At 39.6% G+C, this 24,332-nt stretch overlaps 8 protein-coding genes across 8 annotated transcripts; 2 read left to right on the top strand and 6 right to left on the bottom strand.

Annotated features, from left to right (window-relative positions):
- Positions 1–4,050: 4,050 nt before the first annotated feature.
- LOC106333174 (probable calcium-binding protein CML40) lies at positions 4,051–4,678 on the bottom strand. Its single transcript, XM_013771654.1, has one exon. The coding sequence runs from the start codon at positions 4,531–4,533 to the stop codon at positions 4,108–4,110; it is 426 nt and encodes a 141-aa protein (XP_013627108.1). The 5' UTR covers positions 4,534–4,678; the 3' UTR covers positions 4,051–4,107.
- Positions 4,679–5,136: 458 nt separating this feature from the next.
- On the top strand, positions 5,137–6,698 carry LOC106334846 (probable adenylate kinase 7, mitochondrial). Its single transcript, XM_013773225.1, has 4 exons — positions 5,137–5,557; positions 5,804–5,944; positions 6,035–6,220; positions 6,299–6,698. Exons 1-4 carry the CDS (start codon positions 5,234–5,236, stop codon positions 6,452–6,454), a joined length of 807 nt encoding a protein of 268 aa, XP_013628679.1. The 5' UTR covers positions 5,137–5,233; the 3' UTR covers positions 6,455–6,698.
- Positions 6,699–6,718: 20 nt separating this feature from the next.
- Positions 6,719–10,488, bottom strand: LOC106334845. Its single transcript, XM_013773224.1, has 7 exons — positions 10,306–10,488; positions 9,237–9,940; positions 8,506–9,167; positions 8,165–8,423; positions 7,529–8,083; positions 7,327–7,440; positions 6,719–7,235 (listed from the first exon to the last, which is right to left on the bottom strand). Exons 2-7 carry the CDS (start codon positions 9,924–9,926, stop codon positions 6,918–6,920), a joined length of 2,598 nt encoding a protein of 865 aa, XP_013628678.1. The 5' UTR covers positions 9,927–9,940; positions 10,306–10,488; the 3' UTR covers positions 6,719–6,917.
- A 1,293-nt stretch (positions 10,489–11,781) lies between these two features.
- Positions 11,782–13,435, bottom strand: LOC106331917 (ribosome-recycling factor). Its single transcript, XM_013770352.1, has 7 exons — positions 13,164–13,435; positions 12,834–13,096; positions 12,611–12,702; positions 12,476–12,497; positions 12,313–12,381; positions 12,156–12,224; positions 11,782–12,069 (listed from the first exon to the last, which is right to left on the bottom strand). Exons 1-7 carry the CDS (start codon positions 13,369–13,371, stop codon positions 11,986–11,988), a joined length of 807 nt encoding a protein of 268 aa, XP_013625806.1. The 5' UTR covers positions 13,372–13,435; the 3' UTR covers positions 11,782–11,985.
- An 89-nt stretch (positions 13,436–13,524) lies between these two features.
- LOC106335351 (50S ribosomal protein L13) lies at positions 13,525–15,334 on the top strand. Its single transcript, XM_013773858.1, has 6 exons — positions 13,525–13,606; positions 13,701–13,760; positions 14,038–14,109; positions 14,188–14,354; positions 14,459–14,570; positions 14,877–15,334. The coding sequence occupies exons 2-6, from the start codon at positions 13,716–13,718 to the stop codon at positions 15,093–15,095; spliced, it is 615 nt and encodes a 204-aa protein (XP_013629312.1). The 5' UTR covers positions 13,525–13,606; positions 13,701–13,715; the 3' UTR covers positions 15,096–15,334.
- A 456-nt stretch (positions 15,335–15,790) lies between these two features.
- Positions 15,791–18,972, bottom strand: LOC106335350 (serine/threonine-protein phosphatase 6 regulatory ankyrin repeat subunit B). The gene is made up of 3 exons (XM_013773857.1): positions 17,880–18,972; positions 16,032–17,556; positions 15,791–15,939 (listed from the first exon to the last, which is right to left on the bottom strand). Exons 1-2 carry the CDS (start codon positions 18,588–18,590, stop codon positions 16,273–16,275), a joined length of 1,995 nt encoding a protein of 664 aa, XP_013629311.1. The 5' UTR covers positions 18,591–18,972; the 3' UTR covers positions 15,791–15,939; positions 16,032–16,272.
- A 1,406-nt stretch (positions 18,973–20,378) lies between these two features.
- LOC106331679 lies at positions 20,379–21,271 on the bottom strand. Its single transcript, XM_013770080.1, has 2 exons — positions 21,099–21,271; positions 20,379–20,978 (listed from the first exon to the last, which is right to left on the bottom strand). The coding sequence occupies exon 2, from the start codon at positions 20,971–20,973 to the stop codon at positions 20,596–20,598; it is 378 nt and encodes a 125-aa protein (XP_013625534.1). The 5' UTR covers positions 20,974–20,978; positions 21,099–21,271; the 3' UTR covers positions 20,379–20,595.
- Positions 21,272–23,141: 1,870 nt separating this feature from the next.
- LOC106333924 lies at positions 23,142–23,843 on the bottom strand. Its single transcript, XM_013772307.1, has one exon. It carries the CDS (start codon positions 23,720–23,722, stop codon positions 23,447–23,449), a length of 276 nt encoding a protein of 91 aa, XP_013627761.1. The 5' UTR covers positions 23,723–23,843; the 3' UTR covers positions 23,142–23,446.
- Positions 23,844–24,332: the final 489 nt, after the last annotated feature.

Raw genomic sequence — 24,332 nt, forward strand, 5'->3', positions numbered from 1 at the left:
TGAAGGAAGGAAGATGAAGAAGCAAAGAGAGGGGCTTCAAAGCCAAGTTAATGGTATGACAAAAAGAGCAGTTTCGATTTGGTAAGTGTCTTAATTGTCTCGTTTATTTTCATATAATTTATTATGGCCTCTTCGTATTGGTCCTCCTAACATTATGATATGGGCTCCCCCACACTTTATTTATTTTATTTTATCTAATCTTTCTATCTTCTTGATTTGTTGTTTCAATGTTTTTTTTTACTCCTTGCATTTTGTCATTCTGTTTCGCCCCGCATGAAATGTACGCCCCCCCCCCCCAAAATGTTTTGAAGAGTATCATGTTTTGATATTTTTTAATTAGTTTAAAAGTCATTGAAAACTGTGTGACCAATGATGTTTTATAGTATTTTTGATAATTGGCTGGATTAGATTTATTTAATATTTTTAGTGTTACTTTTTAGAAAAATGTGTATGTCTTAATTCTTGTGCATTCATCCAAAACATCAACTATTTTGAAACAGAAGAAGTAATATTTTTGGTTCGTAAAACAAATTTTTTTTATAATCGAAGTCAACCGACTAATCTCACATAAAACATAAAACAAATATTATACTTCATCTAGTTGTCCATAATTAGAACATGGACCATACAAAAAATGATTCATTTAGAAATATCTATCCTGCTTTAGTGTTTTTAAAAGCTTTTGGTAGTTTTGGGTTGATGATCACTCCATCCTAGTATAAATGAGATGATTGTGTGTAATGAACTCTTAAATCTTTGATGTTTAATTTCAATTATCAGATAATAAAAAAAAAAGTTGATTCATTTTGGACAAGAGGTTAATGGGCCAGGTCAATCATAACCCGATCCATAGTTCCTCATCTTAAGTAAATGGACAGCGTTTTGATTGAAAAAATCTACAAAGTGAGAAAAAAGAAGAATAAAAGACAAGACTTTCCCTTTACATTAGGACAATGACTCCACGTTTGGTCGAGATTCGGGTTGAATGAAGATCTCAGAGGTAAAGTTTGGGATGTCAATATTACCCCTATTCTTTTAGAAGACGCAGCGTCGGCGGCTTGCGAACAAATTTATAATTGTTTCTGAAGAAGTAATATTTTTGGTTCGTAAAACAAATTTTTTTTATAATCGAAGTCAACCGACTAATCTCACATAAAACATAAAACAAATATTATACTTCATCTAGTTGTCCATAATTAGAACATGGACCATACAAAAAATGATTCATTTAGAAATATCTATCCTGCTTTAGTGTTTTTAAAAGCTTTTGGTAGTTTTGGGTTGATGATCACTCCATCCTAGTATAAATGAGATGATTGTGTGTAATGAACTCTTAAATCTTTGATGTTTAATTTCAATTATCAGATAATAAAAAAAAAAGTTGATTCATTTTGGACAAGAGGTTAATGGGCCAGGTCAATCATAACCCGATCCATAGTTCCTCATCTTAAGTAAATGGACAGCGTTTTGATTGAAAAAATCTACAAAGTGAGAAAAAAGAAGAATAAAAGACAAGACTTTCCCTTTACATTAGGACAATGACTCCACGTTTGGTCGAGATTCGGGTTGAATGAAGATCTCAGAGGTAAAGTTTGGGATGTCAATATTACCCCTATTCTTTTAGAAGACGCAGCGTCGGCGGCTTGCGAACAAATTTATAATTGTTTCTTGTTCACGCATCTGGAGAATAATATTACTGCCGATGCTTTCGCCTATCAAAAATAATCCTAGTGATCATTCTAAGAGCAACAGCGTCGCTGTATATAGCGAGATTTCTTAGCAATTAAAATGGTGAATTTAAATAAAAAATGGTTATAAACGCAGATTTTGTTTGTTAATTAAGAAACGTTTATATGTGGTTTGTGGAGGCACGTGTCACCTAGGCGAGACCGAAAGAAAGACGCGTGAGAGGGAGCAAAACAAATCAACTCCATTCTCTCTTCTTTCTTCTCTTTTCTCCCTTGTCTCTCTCCCGTGCGATATCTGTATCTCTCGAGACCGAACCCGTGTTCCGGTTGTAACAACGGCGAATCGACCCCTCAAAGTCTACTTATCGAGGCCTCTGTATCCCTACGACGGTGATACGAACGATCTCTCTTCTCTCTTCTCAGTGTCGGCGTTATCTCTCTCTCGAGGCGATCTCCTCTCAGATACCGAATTGAGCCGCTCACATACCGAATCAAGGTCTGACATACCGAATCCACCGCTCACATATCGAATCGAGACCAAAGCCGTGAACCTCTGTCAACATCGATCTCTCCCCCGATTTGAACCAACAGCTGATTCGACCCATCTCTCTGCCTATTCGATTGTCAACGAGGTATCTCTCACTCCTCTGTCCGCGTTTTTCGATTTGATTGTATGTAACCCTAATTTTTTTTTAGGGTTAAAATTAGGGTTTCTGTCGATTGAATGGTAGGGGTTTTGCTAGAGGTTGGTGATTGGTATTGACAATTTGGGTCGTATATATGTGATTGTAGGTTCGTGATTGAACTTTTGTTAAAATTGGTGATTGATCTCTTGGTTTATTTTCGTAACTGTGTTTACTTGTTCTTTATCCTCGTATAGCATGATTTACAGACACTGTAATGTCGCTTAAATACAAATAAATTGAAACTATGTCTGCTGTATGTATGTGTTTGATGGCAACTTTGATCACGATCTTGAAAGGCTACTACACAAGGGAGAAGAACGTGGATTTTCCGGGATGATTGGAAGCATCGACTGTATGCACTGGGAGTGGAAGAATTGCCCCACCTCTTGAAAATGTATATATTCCCGAGGAACTGATAAACCAACTAATGTGTTGGAGGCCGTGGCTTCTTATGACCTCTGGATATGGCACGCCTTTTTTGGAGCTCCAGGTACTATGAACGATCTTAATATTCTTGATCGATCACCTGTTTTTGATGACATTATTAACGGAATTGCTCCCGAAGTCAATTACAATGTCAACGGCAGGGAGTACGATTTGGCCTATTATCTTACATATGGTATTTATCCGGAATGAGCGATATTTATTAAATCTATTAGTCTCCCACAGGGTGAAAAAGATTCATTATTTGCAAAAAGACAGGAATCTGCCCGAAAAGATGTTGAGCGTGCCTTCGGAGTCATGCAAGCTAGATTCGCCGTTATTAAAAATCCATCAAAGTTATGGAGTAAATCGAAGATAGCAAAAATTATGAGAGCTTGTATCATACTCCATAATATGATTGTCGAAGATGAAGAACGTACGGATACTCGAGATGAGACATTTCACGATCAGGATATTTCTTTTTGCGTCAAGATGCTTACTGAGCTTTTCGATGCACTTGATCGCCGAGCTACAGTTCGGGATAGACCAGTCCATAGACAACTAAAACATGATTTGATCGAACATCTATGGGATAAATTTGGAGATGAATAATAACTTTTTATCTTTAACTTTTTATGAATTGAATAAAAATATTGTAATTTGCATTTTTAATGTTTTTTCAACTTTGTAATTTTTTTTCCAACTTTGTAATTTTTTTTTTAACTTTGTACTTTCTTATGTTTTCAATTATCTATGTTATATGTTTTATTTGCTACACAAATAATTAAAAAAATAAAAATTAAAACTAAGAACCAAAAAAGGTTTCTACCAATAATCTTCATTTGTTTCTTAACAAAGTTTCTTAACCTACTTTTTACCTTAAGAAACAAAAAAAGTTTCTAGCATTGCTGATGCTCTAAGTTTCTAACTGCCGCTACTTTTTATAGGGTCACAGACGACTCCGGAAACCGGAAAGCAATCACAACATCAACTTAATTAATTTTCCACCATCTTTTTGTTTATTTTGATATTCAGTTTTTTATCGCAAGCTGCTGCGTCAGCGTCTTCTAAAAGAACATGGGTATATTGTATGTGAGGGATGAATTGACTTTACCATTAATTTCAGAGAGTTCTTCCTTTCGTAAAGAAAGGTGGCATGGAAATGAAGGGTTTATCTGTGATGTTTAAAGTTATGATGTATGTGAAACTCTTACGCTGTTTGAGCATGGAAATGAAATTAACAGATGACAAAAAAGAAAGAAAGGTGGCTAGTCCGTTTATAAAACTGTATATAAATATATCCCTACATATTATTGCATCATAACCCTAAACTCATCAAAGTTAATAATTCCATCCCTATTAATATCAAATTGCGAAATCATAACCTCGCATTCTTCAAGGCTTTTGGACTCCCCCAACAAACTAAGCATCCTCTTTAAACTTTTAGGGGTGATGCCTTCACTCTCTTCATACATCTTGAAAGCTTGCTTCAAGTCATTCTCCTTGTCTTCCTCGTCTCCTTCTTCCACCAGCTTCACAAACTCCTCGAGTTCCAAGGATTTATGAGTATGTGTATCCGTTGTCTCTTCTTCAGGTACGACCTTTTCCCCGGACTTAATAGCATCGACACATCGTTCGATGGTGGAAACAGAAACATTCCCTTGTTGGCTCTTGTCAAAGCAACTAAATACCCGTTGATACTCTTCACGTTTTGAAACGTTCTTGCTATTCTTCATAGAATATCAAATAATAGTTGAGAGAAGGGAAAAAAGAAGAAGAGAGGATATGAATATAGTAAAGATTATGTATCTTCTTTCCTTGGAGCTTTGAGGCATTAATAGAATGTGGAATACTTTATATATAGAAGATTAATGGACCAGGGAGGTTTGATAAACTATATAAAAGAAAGAAACATGTTCATTATATTGGACCGTACGTTTACATATGTGGTCGGAGTTTCTTTACGGCGCTTCAAAGGACAAGAGACACTTAATTCCTAAAGTTGACAAGTTTCCCATTTTTTTCTTTGTATAAGGAATTGCTCGGTGATTTCGTAACTAAGACGAGGAAGATTCCGTTGACTTTGACTATTCTTCTTTTGTGGTCACGAGAATAGATTTTCTGATTTTGGCTAGAGTGTGGTTGGTATTCGTTGACATTTTGGATCGTTGAATACAATTGGGCCTATGGGATTTGGGCCGAGCATATAATATGGGTTTGTTACTTGAACCTAGATGCAGCTGTGAGGTAGAGAGTCAGTCAACAACGCAGTGAGTGGCAATATCCGTGGATTAGTGAAAAAGGGAGGGGCAGTTAAGAGAGAGAGAGAGTCCCATCTGTTTGTTTGTTCGTTAAACCTCAACCTCGCATTCATTCGAACTCTTTCTTTCTCTGTCTCCTCTCTGAATCCGCCGCCCACGCCTTACACCAATCACCATGGCATGGCTGAGCCGCGTTTCGCCGCTTTCAAGGCTCGTTGCGACGCGACGATCTTTCGGATCATCGGCCGCACTTGCGTTTGACTACGACTCCGACGAGGAGTACCTGTACGGTGGCGATCGGCGTTTGGCGGAGGAGCCGAGGCTCGGTTTGGAGAGGTCCGGGAGGGAGAGGGGAGTGCAGTGGGTGGTGATGGGCGCGCCGGGAGCCTGGAGGCACGTCTTCGCAGAGAGGCTCTCAAGCCTTCTTGAAGTTGCTCACATTTCCATGGGATCGCTCGTCCGTCAAGAGCTCAGCCCTACATCTTCTCTCTACAAGCAGGTATTTTTATTTATAAGGAGGTTACTTAATGGTTTAATTAGGGGTTTTTAATTTGTTACTAATCTTGCATTGATTGATTGCAAAGTTGTTTAAATGTTTTCCTCTTCTAAGGAAATACTTATCATTTACTAATAAGTAATAACTAACTACAAATGATTAAAACATCATCTCCTTTTCCTGTTTTGGAAATTCGTTTGTAAGTGTTTCTGAGCTTATTTTAATTCTCTTATCTGTACAAATATACAGATTGCTAGTGCTGTAAATGAAGGAAAGCATGTTCCCAAGGGTCTTGTGTTTGCTTTGCTATCAAAGCGCCTTGAAGAAGGCTATGCACGGGGAGAATCTGGTTTCATTCTTGATGGCATTCCCCGCACTCTTATTCAAGCCGTGAGTGTGTTGCTGCTCTTTTTATTTAGCCTCCAAAACAGCCATTTGATTTCCACTGTTTCTGAATATTACTATTATTCTTTTCCGCAGGAAACTCTTGATCAAATCGCTCAGATTGACCTCGTCCTGAATCTTAAATGCTCTGAGGAGCACCGATCTGCTCTTAGTGAAACACCTCTACCTCCCCAGGAGTTCCTCGGCTCTTCTATCTTACACTCTGCTGTTGCAATCAAATCCCGGAGGAGGGAGAGCCTGAGTGTCTACGCAGAGGAGGAGGTACTATTGCTGTTTTTTTTTATTTTCTTCTCGTCTTATTACTAAATAGAAAATAAAATCTTATGGGGGATGCATCAGGTGAAGCCCCTGGAAGATTACTACAGGAAGCAGAGGAAACTTCTGGACTTTCATGTCGGTGGTGCCACATCAGCAGAAACATGGCAGGGCCTATTGTCAGCCTTGCATCTGAAGCAAGCGAAGAATTTGGCGACTTCACAGAAGCTGACTCTGTGATGATGATGAACACAGCATAGTCTTCTAAGCTTTGCTTTATAAATTTTGATCCTTTTCTTTTCGTTTTGTTTTGATGGGTCTGTTTCAGGCAGGCACCACCTAATTTTTCTTTTGCTTTCACAATATGCAACTCAAAAATTTAAGTTTTGCAAGAGAGCTCCTAAAGTGATGAGGATGAAACACTTAAAGCTTGTAATGAGTCTATAAATATATATATATATAGAGAGTAATAATTTCCCTATAACCGAATGTTGTCCATGATTGTTATTTAGTGGTGTTAGAATAGATTTGCCTTACTTGTTATACAACCTCGTGCACGTGTCTGATACAAACATGTCTTTGATACTGTTACTTGTGATAATTAAAGTTCGTGCTACATAGCAACACCAACAACGAACTGGCAAAGACATAACACCACCGTAAGTGAGAACTGAAACAGAAAAACACATCAATGTCTGGTTGGTTAGTCCCTGTTGGTCCAACACTCCCTGAGAAGTTGATACCTGACAGTCTCATCTGCACAGCCATTATTGACCTTGTTAGAATCCGCCTGTTGAAGAAGAACAACAGCCAACGGCGAACTCAGCTCATCAAGCTCGTCGTCGCTAGTGTAGGATTTTCTTGTAACCGAAGACCTGATTCTGCATAGCTTAGTAGGGGCTTGAGGCTGTCCAAAGTCTCCAATGATAGTGGATATTGAAGTCCCCGAAGGTGGAGAGTACATGGGAGGAGGTGCCGTATACGGATAGCTTGTGATCATAGCCTTCTCTTCACCCTCCTCCTACAAGGGGCGGGCATCATCATCACGTTGTTTCTGTTAGCAAAATTAGCTTCTTGACTTTGGATTAAAGAAAAAGGGGGTGGGGTCTCACCTCCGACACAAGAGCTTCGAGTACAGCAACAGGAACTGGGTCAGGGCAAAACTCATCCGGGACAAAATGATTCAAGACTCTCTTGATCAACGGTGCACCAAACATTGGGCAAACCTTCACAATGATGAGAGATAAAAAAAAATGGATAATGAAAACACAAAAAATAATGAAGTTTAGAAAAAAGAGAGTTGCATTTTTGGACCTCTTTTCTAACACAAGTGTTGAGGAGCATATCTTTTGGAAGCATCATTAGATCACTTAACGCCTTGAGAAGAATAAAAGTCTTGAAAGATGTACCAACGTAGCTGCTATTCTCTTCGTCATCATCGATGCCGAATGAATCAGTGAGCCACCTGGACCAGTTTCCTATCGAGTTTTTAAGCAGGGCACCAGAACCGAAACTTGTAATGGAACAAGGAATAGGCAAGACCCTGGAGTCAGCAATGGGATCAGAGAGAGGGTCTGTTGGGAAGTTTTCATCAGAATCACGAAGAATAGCGTTGAACATTGCGACATCCAGGCGAGCCACGCACTGTTCCATAATGAGACGCGCAGGGAGGGGCAAACAACCACATTCATGGCCACTAGCTCGCAGAGGGCATAGACGCTCGTGTGCATCCCTGAAAGCCTTTTTCCAAAGCTCTAATGAGAAGTCACCTTGTTCCTGGTTCACCGAACTCGGACTTCTACCAAAGTTTTTCTTCTTTGAGGCTGCTGAACCATTGGCTGCCGAAGACTGCATACGCGGTGTCAAAGTCTGCAAATCAAATTAAAAAAAAAAAGATTTGAATTATAATTTGGTTTAAAAAGAAGAGAAGAGAAGCAGAGCATTAATGACCTGCCACCATATGGATTCTACAACGCGTGAGAAGATCCAAGCTTCCACTTTCTCAAGGGCTGTTATGAATGCTCCAGGGTCATCCCAGCCACCAGTGGTGTCCTTTTTTCTTAGGGAAGAATCTTTCCACGTCAGGGATGATGATCCTTGTCTCTGTGTCTTTGGTCCAGATTGACCAGCTGAAACAGGCAGTTCCTCAGAATGATTATCACTTATGATCGCCCTCAGAATGATAGTGTTTGACAACCAATATGTCAATCTGCGATCCAAAGTAGTTTTTTTGTTTTTACTTTTAAAAATATCTGAGAGGAAAGTACAAGTGAGTATGAGAGCATACATACCTAGGGACATCGTTCCCGCAGGCTTTGGCGACAGTAACCAACCCGGAGACAGCACTTTTAGCAGCATTAGCCCTTCTTGAAATTAGATGGTTATCTCCTCTACAAGCATGAAGATAGAGCCTCAAAAGACGTCTAGCAGGCGCATGGACTTTAGCTGATGAGCTTGCATGTTCTGCAACCACGGAGTAGAGCGCTGCTTCAATGCCTGCAGCCTCGCATAGCTCACCTTCAAGCTTCTTTACTCTACTTTCCAAGTCCTTGACTTTGCTCTCCAACGTGGTGGTGTTGCGCGGAAACACCTTAGCTTCTTTTCTTTCGCTATTGCTCCGAGATATCTCCAGGGATGACCTAACAGACTTCACCTTCCTTGGTTTCTCAACTCTTGTACTCTCTCTTTCCTCATCACTCACCAAATCTTGTTGACTAGTTGTTTCAGGCGAGGAGGCGTTTACGGAGTTGTGTAAAGGCATAGACTTGGTCTCTCCGTTTACCAGCTTAGCACAGTCCTTGAGCTCATCAGAGACACAAGTGTTGGGTGCAGAATCAGGAACGTCTACAGGGAGATTAAACACAGAAGATAGATCATCAACTGAGGAGGGAATCTGGTCTCCTTGAGATGCTGCTGATTGTGATCTCTTGTTTACCTTCCTCTCATGTTCTTCCTGTTAAATAAATAATGAGAGACCATTTAACAAAAGAGTATGGAAATGTTGCCATTCATCTTCGATTACCTCTTCAGTGGGCACAGAAAAAGCAGCATTAGACTCCAAAGTTGAAGATGAAACAACAGTCAAGGAGGAGTGGGAGGAAATGTCATCGTCTGTGATGGAAGCAATCTCAGCTTCCTTATCGTATTCCTCGTTCATCAAGGCAGAAACAGATTCACCACCGTCCTTGGAGCCGTTCCTAGAAGAAGAAGAAGTGGCACGGATGGGTTGAATAGAGAGGTGCAAAACAGGCTGAGTTGTATTCCGGTAGCTTCTTTTGCTGTTCATTGGAGCAGTCAAGCTCAGGGTGTCTTTCACAATGCCGTATTCCGCCAAATCAATCGTGGCAGTAGCCAAGAGCTGATGTGTTTTCTCTCTGCGAGCCTCGTACAAGTTGAGCTCCAGGACGTTCTTGAAGAATACTACATCACACCCCTTGTTCCGAGCAGAAGCAGACGCATCTTTCAACAAGGTTAGGGGAAGCTTAAAGGAGTGGTTGAATTCGATTTTGCCTTCGCCAAGAGAAGGAGCAACGGCATCTGTTGTCCCTGAGTTGCGCTCACCATTCTCCCACTGGATTACAACGGAGCGCAGTGATCTAAGGGACTGAGAAGGTGGCCAAGGCTTGATGTCATGAATGTGGATCAAGTAATCAACTTGTATGGAGGAGGAGGAGGAGCCTCTTCTGTTCTTCGAGCTTAACCCCAAAACCATTTTTGCCTATCAAACTGTAATACTATGAATCAATAATATAATACCCACAAAAGTTTTGGATTTTAGAAGAAAGCTTTGCCTAACCTAAGCACTCAACGTTTTTTTTTTTTTTTTTTAATGTGAATTAACTAGCGAAGCGATTAGAAAGATGTTTAGACAATGCATCGACATAAGTATTACTCATGAACAAGAAAGCACAAGTAGAATAAAGAGAGCTCATTTCAAGAGATTTTCTGAATGGAGTCTTTGTTTGCATATCTAAACATCAGATCCAATCAGCCAGCATAGATTATATTGCAAAAAAAAGGCAGTCAATGTAATATGCAGAGCATTTGCGAGAACACTAGTAAGGAGTCGTCAAAGTGATCTTAGAGAATACCCAACAAGTGCAGAATCTCTGCAACCAAAATGTGAATACTTCTTCTTCTTCCTCTTCCTTTTCTTCTTCACAGAAGACTGAAATTTCCGATTTTTTATTCTTTCCTTATTATTCTTTTTTGCGTTTTTGTTGATTAGAGGATATGAGCCACTGACAGAGAATGGCGAATCTATAGAGAAGCAAAATTAGAAATACGGAAACAATTAAATAAACAATTATGATACCAAAAAAAAAAAAAAAAAAAAAAAAAAAAGAAAAAAAAAAAAAGAAAAAAAAAAAAAAACAAAGAGAAGAGAAGAGTAGAGAAGAGAAGGGAAGAGAAAAGAAGAGAGGGGGAGGTAAGAAGAAGGATTTGGAGAGGTTGAGGTCGTCACCGGAGTTCGTTATAGCCTTTGCACCCGGTGACCGTGTTGAGCTTGCCACCACCGATAAACGCCCTAGGTAACCGCCGGAAACCGCATTCCTTAAGCTCAGTTTCGTTTTCGTTTAGTAAATCGCCCATAACTTCCTAACCATTGATCATCTCGTGCATCCAAGGCCATCATCGTGTTCCTCTCGTCGAGACGAAGCCGTAGACACCAAGCACGCCTCAAACGGAGCCCGGACGAAGCCGTACGCGCCTCCAGAAAACCGCCCTTCGCGCGCGCGTGAAACGCAAAAAGAATAATTTCATTTTTTGTAAATATCTGAAACTGAATTTAAAAAGAATAGAAGGAGTTTGGTCGTGCAATGATCTATTCAAACGACGTCGTCACGAGGATACCCGGTTCTGTTTCACTAGGGATTTAAAGTGAGTTTCGACGCGCTTTTAAGCGTCTTCAGATAAAACCTCATAACTTTGGCTAGGTTCTCTTCTTCTCCGACTTTAGTGCGAGTGGGCAAAATTGGATACTATTTATGTCTTAATCTTTTTTCCTTTTCTTGTTAGAAACCATATGTATACATGTCTCTATATCTTTTTGCCGACAAACTATATGTCTTATATATAATAATAAGAGACCTACATATTTTTCATAGTTAAAAAATGCATTAGTTAAATGCAGCTAATTAATAAATAATAAGATTGTGTGGTAGGTGAAGACGGTTTCTTCTTTCTTAATTTTTTTCGTTGAAGAGATGAGCTGTGAGTTTAATCGGATACCATCATGTATGATGTTTTAAAGCATTGAGTTAATGGGATGTTGAGATAAGCTTGTTATATATTTGGATACTTTCGTAAGAAACTAATCATTGGATTATTCTTTGCTCTCACTACAAATAGGATTAGAGAAATGGGGTTGTAACAAATTCACCAAAACATATCATGTTAATTTATTGGTACAAAATTGACTCATCTCCAACCTCCTTTACCTTGAATTTCAAGTTTGAAAAGTTCTCTTCAACTACAAATGCCAATATATCATTTCTTTTGTTAATTCTAATCCCATCATAAAATATTAAATTAGTAAACATGCAATTTATTTGAAAGAAGAAGGAAAAAAAGCAATATAAATAGACTTTCCCGGGCCCTTGAAGGGCCTTTCAGCAGTTGTGTATCAGCAGGTCAATTTGCGTACAAGACCCCCAAATTGAACATTCAAAAACAAATTTTGAATTCTTTGGACCATCATCTATAATTAAAGGTACTAGTAAAAAGAAGACTGAAACTTGTTCAGGTTTGGTAAGGATAAGAAAGTGAGATCAAGCTTGGGTGGTGATCTCATTCTCTTTGGACTTGCACATGTCCTCTGCCGACTTTACAAACTTCTTCGTCAACTCTTCAACCTGTAAACACAAAAGACAAAAGAAAGACTTCCATTTTCAATAACGGACCAAGGAAACCCATTGCGCAGAAAAGATAGATCACTCACTTCCTTCTCCAGCCTTTTAACTTGGTCTTTTGGTAGGCCCGAGGCTCCTTTCTTTACTGTGTCCAGTGCCTGCAAACAAAATGTCTCTGGTCATAATTAAGATGGGGGGGATTCATAGGAGAGAGTATCCATGGAAGGTGGTATTTAAAGCTGTAACCTTTTGACGAGCTCTTCGTATGCTTTGCTTGACAACTTCACTGGACTTGGTTACAATCTTGCACATTGCCTGGAGGTTCATTAATTACAGGGATCAAAGGCTCAAACTCAGTGGCTAAACAAAAAATAAACGCAGCAATGACACAAGAGTTGGATGTTAATACCTGAACATGCTCCTTGGTCAATCTGCTCCCAAAAAAAAGGTAAAACAGAGCAAGTCAAAATCGAGGATGTAAGTTGAAGAACGTAATCAGAAAGAGAGAGAGAGAGAGAGAGAGAGAGAGAATTGAATATCGTACGGAGGGATAGATGCGATGAGTCTTTGGCCATCCAGCTTTGGGTTTAAACCCAAAGGAGAGGAGACAATTGCTTTCTCAAGCTCCTTAACAGTCTGCAGAAACAAAGACGAAACAACATTACAAAACGCAAAAAAACTTGAGTCTTGTCGGGATATATGTGGACGTAAAATCATCAGAGTATGTTAAAGATAGATCGAGTAATAAAAGAGGGGGGGGTGCGTACATCAGGATCGTAAGGATTGATAGAGAGAGTTTTAGGATCGAGGACAGAGACCAAAGCTAAGTGATTGAGAGGCATTTTGATTCCACCAGTCTCAACAACAATGTGATCAAGCATTCCTGGAGAAGCTCTGCCAGTTCTGAGTTTAGTGAGATCTCTAGACAAGGCATCAATGGCAGCCTCCATCTGCGAAGTCGCTGTGGCTTTGACGCTAGGCCCAATATCCACCGGAGGAGATACGTCCACCAGTCCTCCAGAATCATCCCCTGAAGAAAAAAGAAGAAAAGCGTTAGGATTCACATCAAACTAGTAAAAAAGAATCTGTGTACATACTTGATTTTTTGCCTTTGGCGAAGCCTCGACGAGAATCTCTGAGAAAACTGGGCGATTTCAAATCCAAATCTGGGGCTCTCAGGAGGGTGGTGGCCTTGTGCGAGTAATCGCGGCCAACAACTAAGGACGATGAGGAGCATCTTCTGAGAAAGGCAATCGCATTTCGACTAGATGCAGCTCGTCTCACCAACATAGCCATAGTAGCCATCTCAACTTTCCAAGAACCCTAACTCTGACTCGACTAGCTGCGCTAAAACCCTCAGACCACAACTCAAAACTCATGTACTAATAATAAAGACAAAATTGAAAAAGGTCTCAGTTTTAATGAAATTACCAAATTACCCTTTGTTGTTTCTTCTTCTAAAACCCCCTTTCCTTTTTGTTTGGTCGCTCTTAGATCTTCTTCGCTTCACACCCCCGCCGTCGCTTATCACCGGTCAACTGTGAGTCATCTCTCTCTCTGTCTCTCCAGACTTGTCTAATATGAATCACTACATTTCTGCGATTTTATGTTGTGTGTGCAATTCTCTATCTTAGCTGAACAACAAAACCATGGCCACTCAAGCTGCTGCTGCCTCTTTCAATGGCAACCTTAAGGTAACAAAAAAAAAAAAAAGCTTTACTTCTTTTTCGATTTTATTCCTTCGCTTTTTCTTTAGGTTACTGTTCCAATAGTGAACGTTTAGGTCCATGTAAATTACATTTCCTTAAATTCATTTCATGTGGAACGATTATCACTTGTTGCTCATAGTGGTGTTTCACCTATGCTTAGCAGCAGCTAGTGTATCTTGGAAATCATAAAAATGATCTTAGAAACTCGCATCCCTTCTTTGATATTTGAATTTGTACGTACATATATATATTTCCTTGCCAGAAAGCTGTGGCAGGTATCAAACGTATCAATCTCGACGGTCTTCGTTGGCGTGTTTTTGATGCCAAAGGCCAGGTAGGTACCTTTCTTCTCCTTCTCCTTCTCCTCTCTTTGTTGTTCAATAATATCTTTAAAACAAACAAACTCCTCTAGGTTCTCGGTAGACTTGCTTCTCAGATATCTACCGTCCTTCAAGCCAAAGATAAGCCTACTTATTGTCCTAACCGCGATGATGGCGATATTTGCATTGTTCTCAATGCTAAGGATATCGGCATCACCGGCAGAAAGCTCACTGACAAGTTCTACCGCTGGCATACTGGGCAAGTCCCCTCCTTTCTTTATTTTCTTCTTCTTCTTCTTCAGCTCTCATACTGAGCTATTTTCTTCTGCTTAAATATTAATCCCTCTCTTTCTTTGTTTACAGGTACGTTGGACACCTGAAAGAACGGAGTCTGAAAGATCAGATGGCCAAAGACCCCACCGAGGTCATCCGCAAGGCTGTCTGGCGCATGCTTCCAACTAACAATTTGCGTGATGTGAGTCCAGCCATTTTCTAATTCCCCCCCCACTCTCTTAGTTTTCTAGAACACCTGGTTTTATTCTTTAACTCTCTAGAATCCAGAAGATAGATAGTTCTCAACACTTGGTCTGGCCATTTTGTTACTTGTTGCTTACCTTCAATGTCTTTGGTGGCCAATACTGGCTTTATTTATATGCCGATACATTAAGCTTTGCCGATTTTGTTATTTCTTGCTAGTCTCAATTGCTTGCATAGTTTAGGATTTGTTGATTACGACAAGAAAGTACTTGAGTTTTTTTGTTTGTTCATGGTGGGTTTATAGGACAGAGATCGGAAGCTGAGGATATTTGAAGGCAATGAGCATCCTTTTGGGGACAAGCCACTTGAGCCATTCGTGATGCCTCCTCGTACAGTGAGAGAGATGCGACCGCGCGCAAGACGTGCAATGATCCGTGCCCAGAAGAAGGCAGAGCTGGCAGAAAATGGTGGAACAGAGGTAAAGAAAGGCAAGAAGAGGACTCCCTCTCAAGTAACTGCGTAGAAGAAAAGCCTTCAGAGAGAAACTTAGTAATGTGATTCGTCTTATATAATAAGCAACGATCATAATGCAGGCGTGGATAAGCTTGTAAGGTTTTCTTGTTTCTGGATGTCTGACAATATACCGGACCTGAAGCCAAACCCACCCCTTCTTTTTATAAACAAAATATACTCTCGTTTCTGGCTAGCTTCTCCCTTTCTTGTTGGTCACTTAACTTTTGAAATTGATAAAATTTGCGAATAGAAGAACATGCTTTCATAGAAGTGGCGATGATAAAACATCCTTGTTTCTTTTCCTCACCAACAAGACAAACCATCTACAATCTCTCTGATGCTTGTTTAGTTAACTTTTTGGTATATTTTCTATCTTTACACAGCATATGCCATTCTTGGAGCACTGCTGCCTGAAGCGCCATGTGCTCTGTTTCTTCAGCTGTCAGCTTATATAGTGTTCCCTTTTCCTTCTCCTTTTTCTCTTCTTCTTCTTCTTCTTCTTCTTCTTCTTCGCTTTCGGTTTCCTCCTCCGTTTTTGGAGTCTTTTTCGGCTGAGCTGCCTTTAACAAAGCTATTCTCTCCATTGAGATTTTCAGTTTCTCAGCTGCTGTTGCTTTCACTTCATCCTCTGGCATATATACTCAACTCCCCCATCTGTTAAATCATCACACCACCCCTGAAGATCTGACTCTATCTGCTTTGTGATTGATGCTTCTGAGGCTCTAACCACGAACATGCACATGCATCATGGTGGTCGTCTCGTCACCCAGATCCACGTTCCTGCTCACTTCACTAGCTCCAAATATCATCATGCCCACAGAACCTCCATGCCACGTTTTTGCAGCGTAACAAAGCTGTAATGACAACAATCACAAAGCCACGTTTACATGTGTGAGGTAGAGGAACAAGAAGGTTTAAAAGAAAACTGTGGCACTGAAATACTCACCTGGAATCCAGCAACTGTGCGTATAATGTGGGAACATACTCTGTGGAATGACTTGGAGGATAATGATTTGAGTCCGCTTAAAAATGGCGAAGCACTGAACAGACTCTGTGGAATCGTTTCTCATGGGTTTATAGATAATAATAGTATACCTTAACAATTATTTCGAACAACATGTGACTAACTTAAAGTCTTTAAAAAACACATTACAATATTTCTGTTGGTCTACCCCGGATAACCGGGGTTATACCAAGACCGTAGCTGACGTTTTCACAGTCAAAGCTGAAGTACCAAAGCAGAAATAATGGCTCTTCAATCTCCTCCTCACCGAACCCTGCTGCTTCTCCTTTAGCTTCTTACTTTTCACCGGCTCAGGCCGGTCAAATCCAGACGGTCCGGCTATGTTCGTATCGACTAAGACTCCCTTCTGCTTAATATCAACCATGCTCGACGATGACGAAGCGGAAGAAGAGTGGATGGATATTTTCGAAAAAGAGCTCGAACGAGTTCGCACCGAACCAAACCGCTTCTTCTTGGCTCTTGGACTCGACTGGTTACTTCTCACCGATAACGTTCTTTTATTGTTATTAGGCAGAGCAGGAGAGGGAGAGGAAGTGCTTCTTTTTGAGAATCTCTGTCGGAGAGGCACAGGAGTTTCTTGCGTCTCAAGAGCTGTCGACGTGATGCTGATCTCAGAATCGTTCTTGGAATGGCCAGCTTGTTTCTTGATTCTTGGCCAGTGGAAGACACTCTTCAATCTCTCAGTTGCAGAGTTAACGGAAGCGTTTCTGCATTTCTTGAGATGGTGATTCTCATCCGTCACGTTTGCCTGACCAATCTCAATGGAACAGGAGCTGGATCTCACGTGTCTAGGGACAACCTTGTCAGGCGCAGCTTCGAGTCTGGTGCTCAGGAAGATCTCAGCGTCCGATGTCCTAAAACGAGCTCCTGGGCTGTAAAAGTTTCCTCTGTCCTTCAAGTGAGAAGCGACCACACTTGTGATGCTTTGATCACGACAGCTGAACATCCCTCCGGCTGATACCAACCGTCGGAACAGGAGATCAGACGTCGGAGACTTCGGCTTATGCCTGATGAGATCAAGCGGAGTCATACCAGAAGCATCCTTGATGTTGATATCAATCGATTTCACAGACATGAGCATCTCAACGAACTCGAGAGGAACATTCCCGGAGATTGCCAAGTGAAGAGCCGTACGTCCCTCGTTGTTCCTGCAGTTGACGACATCGCAGGGGGAGTTGGAGGCAGCGGATGTGATGAGACGGTTCATGAGCTCCGTGTGCTTGTCGAGCCTCTCGAACGCGGGAGTCTGGAAACCGGAGATTCCGGCGTGAAGGAAAGTGTCACCAGCGTTGTTTCTGGCGGAGACCAAAGATGGAGAGGCTGAGATCAGAGCTTCGACGAGATCAGCGTGGCCACGGTAGGCTGCAACGTGCAAAGCCGTGTTCCCTTGGCTGTCAATGGCTTCCATTATTAAAGGGCCGTACGAAGCCACAAGCTCTTTAACCACCTGCATCATCGCCAAGCTCATTAATAATCTCTCTATATATACTCCATTCCATAGAGATAATTTTTTTCTATTTTCAAGCATATTAAAAAAAAAGCATTAAACTAACATAATAAAAGTATTTTTTATGTAAGTTTTAGTTTTTAATAACTTTTAACCAATAGTAATTCAATAAAGTCAATTATTTTTTTTTAAATTTACAATTTTTTTATAGAAAACACAAAAAAAAATTATATTTTTGTGAAACAAACTTTTTTTTTTAAAAGTCTATTACCAAGGAAGAGGAGAGGATAGAGTATAATTTAGTAAAAAAAAGAGTGAGTTACCAGAGTTTTTCCTTTTCCGGCGGCTGCGTGGAGGATGGTGGAGCCCTGTTTGTCTCGGAAGGCTAAGACATCTTCAACAGAGCAATCACTGAGAAGTTCTGTGAGAATAACAAGATTGCCTCCTCTAGAAGCAGAGTGAACCGCTCTGTTCTTCATCTCCCTCTTGTAAGCCGCCGGAATATCACCGTTTCGCTGATCAACGCAGCCGGTTTCGAACCTCGGACTAACCGCGAAATCGTAAATCAGACGGAACACGTCGTGGTTTTTGCTTCTCGCAGCGGCGTAGAGTATGTCAGTGACGCCGTACTCTCCTTCGCCAAACACGAAGAGAGGGTTCCTGTCGAGGAGATGGCGAACGAAACCTAGATCTCCGGCGGAGGCTGCCGTGTACATCAGCCACCCGGCGTACCCAGACCGGATAAGAGTGTTGGCCTTGGAACCTTCTTCGTCGCAGGAGGCGAGGAGTTTTCTGGCGACGCGTGACCTGCAGGCGGCGACGTCGTGGAAGTGGGACTCGTCGTCGTCCCAGACGGTCTCGAGGCGGCGGATCCTGCGGAGGGAAGTGAGCTTCATGAGGTTATTGGAGTCGATTCGGAGAAGCTCGCGGACTAAGTCGTACTGGCAGTTGGCTGCAGCGTAATCAATAGGAGTAGCGTACCACCACTGATCGCCCGTGCTCTCCCACCTGAGAGGGAAGTAAGTCGGAGGCATAGCAACGGTGTTCTGGAAAACTGAAAGAAGGCAGAATAAGTGATAAAGAGATTTCTTGGTCAGCAAGGAACAGAAGAAGAAAGGATTGGTCAGAGGAGATAATGTTTTGAATGAAAATGATCATGTTTACTTGGCTCTATATAACCTCCAGATTTCCCGTAACCGAACCTGGGGGAATCTGGTGTTATTAACCAAATATCAAGCAATAAAATTTCATTTAATTGAATAAATCTCATTTAACAGAATGATACCGACACAAAAATTAACAGAAATATAATAATGGAGGGAAAAACGAAAATGATAAACAAATACAATAGTGGTGGTGAGAGATGCCTAAATTCTTGAATGTGAAAAAGGGAGTGTGATTGTAATGATAGAAAGACACCGTGTCTTTTCTTCTTTCCTCCCAAGGGAATATGATAATGTGCAAAGACTAGACTGTATCAAAAGGTTAAATTACTTTTCCATACGGGTATTGAATTAGTGAATTATCCAAATCAGCTCGAGTCGTGGGAGTATTTAATTTGATATCAAACAAATTGAATGACGCAATTCAAAGATTAACAAATCCTAATATTCGTTACTAGTCCACTCTAGGATCTCAGTTATTACTTATTAGAAAATTCATATACCCGTTAGTAGTGAAGCACTATTTGAAATTGAATTACCCCAACTAAAACATTAAATGCCAGTATTTACTTTCTTCTTTTAGAACAGGAAAAATAATCTAGCTCATTTCATTTAAAGACATTCGTGCATATGCAAGTAAAATAAAAACAATTAGAGATCAGATACCATGTGATACGCCTAAATATTAGATAGAATAAAGTAATTAGACGACAAAAGATGGTAGCTTTTGAATAACATTTTAAAAAGAGGAATATAGGCTAAAGTCAATGATTAATGTGATTCGGATGGCCAACTACACCCAATAATCCTATATTAGTACACGGGAAGGGCAAAATCTGATCAGCAAGCAATTTAGAATGCTTGATCATTTTGCCCTCTTGGTCTCTAGAAATCATGATCATATACATTTTTAATTTACACAACATCAACATTGTCGATTAAGTTAGCATAAAGGTAAGAAAACAAATGGAACATGCAGGTATAATAAACAAAGCAAGATATGGTTACGGTGTCAAAAGAGAAAAAAATATGCATGTGAGAAGAAATAAAGTTAGCTTTATTTTTTGTTATACAAAAAAAGCATGTGATGAGTGATTGAGTGGGTGACTCAATTTCAAACTGTTTTAACTTTTATGGGCATTGGTGATATAGCCATAAAAGCAATAAGTAGCTACTTGACAGATACAGCAATATCATAGCAAATCAACTAAACAAAACCGGGTTCAAAATGGAAGCTCAACCGAACTGTTCATATAAGGTTAAAGACAGAGGATGGTTTGGCTTGGTTTCAGGTTCAAGTTCAACCACCAGACGACAAGAAAGCAAAATCAGAAGTAATCAAACACAAAAGAAGATGAGATTGCAAGTCAGAGGAGGACAAGTAAAGCAATAATGGAAGAGCAAAAGGGAGAAAGTGAATGATGTTTTAACTTTCTTTTGAAGATATTGAACCCCACACACAAGATGGAGACAGACAGCAAGAGTTGGTATCCACCCACCTAGAGAAGAGTGATGATGCAATCTCAATAATACTACAGGTCCCATCTAATGCTAAGACAATAAACAGAACGTCTGATAGCTAAAACTGAACAGGTACACACACCAGCAGCATCTTTTTAAGAGCCGAGACCGACCAAACTCTATCCGTAAGAAAATTAAACAAAACGTAGCTTGTGTTACATTCGCTGAACAAATCATCTGGTCTAAAAAAAAGCAATAGATGAAGCAGCAATTCTTATTGGGTTTACTAGGAAACTTATAAACTCTGAAAATGTAACATAACTGAAAGCAAGAGCATGATGATAGATAATCTTAACCACACTAAAAAAAACAAACATAAAGCAGTAAGAAGCAAAATCAATGAAGGGCAAAGGTGTCAGTTCTTGGCCTTGATGGAGTTGTTCTCCTTGATTTTGGCACGGGTGTCAAGCTTGACAAAACGTTTGAGGTCATCGTAGGGAAGAGTCTCAACGTTCTTCCTCCTGAGCTCACTAAGGGCAGGTCGAATCTGGAGAAGACGCCAGAGCCAATCAGGGTAATCAGAGTCTGGAAGGATCTTCGGGTCAGATCCATCTTTGAGAGTGTTAGCACCAACGACGGTGGTGGATTTGATCTCTTTGCTCAGAGACGATCCTTTAGGAGCATCGCTACCTCCTCCTTTCCCTCCTTTCTTCGCTTTGCTAGCTGCTGCTGCAAAAGTTCTCCGCACCACATCCTTGGATCCACCCGTTATCAATCCAGTACGGTAATTCATTTCTCCTGAAAAAGAAATTAGGGTTTATGCAAGCAACGGATTACGATTCAGATCTTAACCAAAAGGTTTCATCTATCAATGGATCAACGTAGGCATTGGTGAAGGGAGGAAACGGAAGAACTTACTTGGGAGTTTCAGAGAGCGAACGCGGCGGAGATTAGAGAGAGTGAGGAAGAAACACAATCAACCAACCAACGACGCTTTTCCTTTTGGGTTTTCTTTTTGAGCCGGCCCGAAAGTTTCTAGGGTTGGGCCGAACACCAAAAACATTTAAGACAAAAAAGATCTCTCTTCTTGTGTAAATTGAAGTATATAATTTATTCGTCCCTCGAGTCAGGACGTTGGAGGAAGGCTACTTAAAAGAGAAAGCAAACAAGGACCATGACAATCCTCCTACTACAGAAAGTCGAGATAGTATCTCCTTGGATACCCCGAATATCTACCTGTTAAATTGATGCCTCATGGATCAATAATGAGTAAGTGGCTTAGGATGGAATCTGAAGGATCATATGGGTTCTGAACATTTTGGATTACGGGCGTGCAATAAGAGCCTCTCGGCTCTGCATGCTGAGATGAAAGGTTTACTTTGGGCAACCTCATGTATGAGAGACATGAGGGTAACTTCGATACGGTTCGAGACGGTCTGTTCGGATCTAGTGGACATGACTACTAACCCGATGGATTGACCAACTTTTGCGACAGATATTGAGGTGTTCCAGAGACTACATAAGGACTTCGAGAATATAAGTTTGTCTCATATTCCCCGGAATAGGAATGGTCGAGCGGACACGTTTGCAAAAGAAGCCAGGAGCAGAGGATATATTTTTTCCCATATAGATCAGACCCGGACAGACGAAGATGCTCCTCGGAGAATCAGCTCGTCTGCCACCACTTGATCTAGTTTACATGGCAGTCGACAAAAAAAAAATTATTCAATTTTATGTGTTTTATATAGACTGGTGTGGTTTTTTTTTTATTTTTGTTCAGTTTACCATATATAACTTTTACATAACTAACTCTACTAACCAGAAATTCAAAAACTAAACTTTACCATAATAACAACTTTTAACCATATACCCCAAAATGGTGTACATGCTTCGAAGAATTGATAGATTATGAGGTTTAATGGAACATGTGATTGTAAGTAAATGTTATAACATCCAGACGTGTTGAAATAATTAAAAGTAATGTTCAAGAAATCGTTAGGTACTAACCATGCGCTTTATAGAATTTATAGAAGACTAATGACTAGGCGGATTATTCGGGGCCTAGGCGAAGCCTAGACATTGACAAATTATTGATTTATTTTATATATTTTTTATATTTATATGAGGTATTTTAGTTTTTGAGTTTAATTATTAAATCATTATGATGAATTATCAAAATTAGATATACAAAAATAATAATGTGGATTTCTATTAACATTTTTACTTAATTTAACATATTTAGACTAATTTGTATCAATTTAAAAAGATTTAGAACAATTTAAACCGATATGAATCGTATAAACTAGTATAAATCAAAATTTTAGAAAATCGTTTCAGATATGACCGATTTTCCGCCTAGGCGCAGCCTAGACCGATTTTTAAAACCTTGATTAAAAGAATTAATTTGGGTATCTATATCAATAAAATATTTATTTTTGGTTATTTGTCTATTTTCAGAATCAAGTGTGTTTAAATTGAATTAGTGAAACTATAAGGTAATTATGAAAATGATTAGTGATATCATATGAATGATGTGAAATAAAACACAATATCAGATGGCAATTGTAGGATTAGAAAACAAATCTTTAGAGTTTATTAAAAATGATGATTATAAGATTAGAAAGGAAGTTTTGGAGTCTATTAAAAATAATGACGAAAAACCGAACTTGCAGGACGATCAGGGAATTAGAGCATCTCCAACCCATTTCTATAATAGAGATTTCTAAAATAGAGGAAAAACAGAGATGGTGTTTTTGCTCCGATGTGTTCCTCTATAATAGAGGTAAATATAATAGAGGAATGCTATATTTACCTTTATAAATAGAAGAATCCTATTTTTTCCCCTATATTTAGGGGAAAAAAATAGGATTCCTTTATATAGGGGAAAAAAATAGGATTTCTTTATTTATAGAGGTAGCATTCTTCTATTATGGAAAAACACATCGGAGCAAAAACACCATCTCTATTTTTTTTTTCTATTTTAGAGATTTATATTATAGAGGTGGATTGGAGATGGTCTTATAAGTTAGCTGATAACAGCTCCCAATCCATTACACCAGATCATAAACCCATCGGTACATGCAAACGTGAACTCTCTATGTACTGGGATTTCAAGTACAACAATATATATAGTAGTTTTTTTGTTTTATTGAACAACAACAGAGAAGTTTGAAACTCGGTACAAATCCCACCGATCACAGCAAAGACGAACGAAAACAAATTCATCAAAGAAAAGAAGCTTGAGAAACAAAGTCGAGACGAAGGAATTACAAGATGAAAACCAAGACACTAACAGTAGTCGCCACTGTTGCGGAGATAATTAGTTGTGGGCAAACTGTGAAAGTGGCTGTGTTTGGAGGTGGTGGAAGAGTTTTTTTGGGTCCACCAAAATGACCACCGTCATTACTTGGTGATGGTGAAGGAGCCATTGCTGGAGGAGCGCGTTTTTTCCCACCTTCGCCATATGAAGAATCAGCAACCATAATCAACATGGCCAAGACGAGAACACAAATCATTAAGGTGAAGGAGTACAAAGATCTCATCGCTGCAATATTTGATCCTTTCTCTTTGTATTGGTTTTTCTCTTTTTTTGTTAGTTAAAATGATCGCAAAGAGTGGATTATATAATATACACTCAATTGGCAAAATAGTTTACTGAGAGAGAATGAGTCGGATTCGTGTATGTTAGTGGCTTGAGGCAACATATACTTGGTCTCCTACATGTGATCACACCAATAAAAGAATATATAACAGCAGTGCCGACTTAAACAATAGAATATCCCTGGGCCAAATACGAAATTTAGACTTTTTTATAAATATTTTCTATATTTTTTTCATTGCATTTTTTTAACTTGATCTTTAAGATCCAGAACAAATAGAAAAAATGTATCCCAAAACTGATGATGAAAATATATATTTCTTATTATTTTGTTTTTAATAAATAAATTAGATTCACTTAATTATGAATATTTTTTGGGAATTTAACAGATTGAATGGATGTTTAAAACAACAAAAAAAAAAAATTATAGACCCTTGGCAAATGTCCATGTTGCCATAGGCAAGAGCCGACAGTGTATTAGAGACCAAAATGATGGTTTCGATAAGAAGTAAAAGTATGTAAACAACAACTACCCCCATTAAAGACAAGATAAA

The sequence above is a fragment of the Brassica oleracea genome, chromosome C3, assembly GCF_000695525.1.
Source record: "Brassica oleracea var. oleracea cultivar TO1000 chromosome C3, BOL, whole genome shotgun sequence".
NCBI classification, from domain to species: domain Eukaryota; kingdom Viridiplantae; phylum Streptophyta; class Magnoliopsida; order Brassicales; family Brassicaceae; genus Brassica; species Brassica oleracea.

Bases quoted from the DNA above. Each gene is read 5' to 3' on its own strand.
- LOC106333174 (XM_013771654.1), bottom strand. From the start codon at position 4,533: ATGAAGAATAGCAAGAACGTTTCAAAACGTGAAGAGTATCAACGGGTA.
- LOC106334846 (XM_013773225.1), top strand. From the start codon at position 5,234: ATGGCATGGCTGAGCCGCGTTTCGCCGCTTTCAAGGCTCGTTGCGACG. The intron at 5,558-5,803 runs GTATTTTTATTT...ACAAATATACAG, and splicing joins CATCTTCTCTCTACAAGCAG to ATTGCTAGTGCTGTAAATGA. The intron at 5,945-6,034 runs GTGAGTGTGTTG...TCTTTTCCGCAG, and splicing joins CCCGCACTCTTATTCAAGCC to GAAACTCTTGATCAAATCGC.
- LOC106334845 (XM_013773224.1), bottom strand. From the start codon at position 9,926: ATGGTTTTGGGGTTAAGCTCGAAGAACAGAAGAGGCTCCTCCTCCTCC. The intron at 8,424-8,505 runs GTATGTATGCTC...TTTGGATCGCAG, and splicing joins TGCGGGAACGATGTCCCTAG to ATTGACATATTGGTTGTCAA. The intron at 8,084-8,164 runs GTCATTAATGCT...TTTGATTTGCAG, and splicing joins TAGAATCCATATGGTGGCAG to ACTTTGACACCGCGTATGCA.
- LOC106331917 (XM_013770352.1), bottom strand. From the start codon at position 13,371: ATGGCTACTATGGCTATGTTGGTGAGACGAGCTGCATCTAGTCGAAAT. The intron at 12,703-12,833 runs GTACGCACCCCC...TTGTTTCTGCAG, and splicing joins TCAATCCTTACGATCCTGAT to ACTGTTAAGGAGCTTGAGAA. The intron at 12,225-12,312 runs GTTACAGCTTTA...TTTTGTTTGCAG, and splicing joins TACGAAGAGCTCGTCAAAAG to GCACTGGACACAGTAAAGAA.
- LOC106335351 (XM_013773858.1), top strand. From the start codon at position 13,716: ATGGCCACTCAAGCTGCTGCTGCCTCTTTCAATGGCAACCTTAAG. The intron at 13,761-14,037 runs GTAACAAAAAAA...TTTCCTTGCCAG, and splicing joins CTTTCAATGGCAACCTTAAG to AAAGCTGTGGCAGGTATCAA. The intron at 14,571-14,876 runs GTGAGTCCAGCC...GTGGGTTTATAG, and splicing joins CAACTAACAATTTGCGTGAT to GACAGAGATCGGAAGCTGAG.
- LOC106335350 (XM_013773857.1), bottom strand. From the start codon at position 18,590: ATGCCTCCGACTTACTTCCCTCTCAGGTGGGAGAGCACGGGCGATCAG. The intron at 17,557-17,879 runs GTAACTCACTCT...GCGATGATGCAG, and splicing joins CCGGAAAAGGAAAAACTCTG to GTGGTTAAAGAGCTTGTGGC.
- LOC106331679 (XM_013770080.1), bottom strand. From the start codon at position 20,973: ATGAATTACCGTACTGGATTGATAACGGGTGGATCCAAGGATGTGGTG.
- LOC106333924 (XM_013772307.1), bottom strand. From the start codon at position 23,722: ATGAGATCTTTGTACTCCTTCACCTTAATGATTTGTGTTCTCGTCTTG.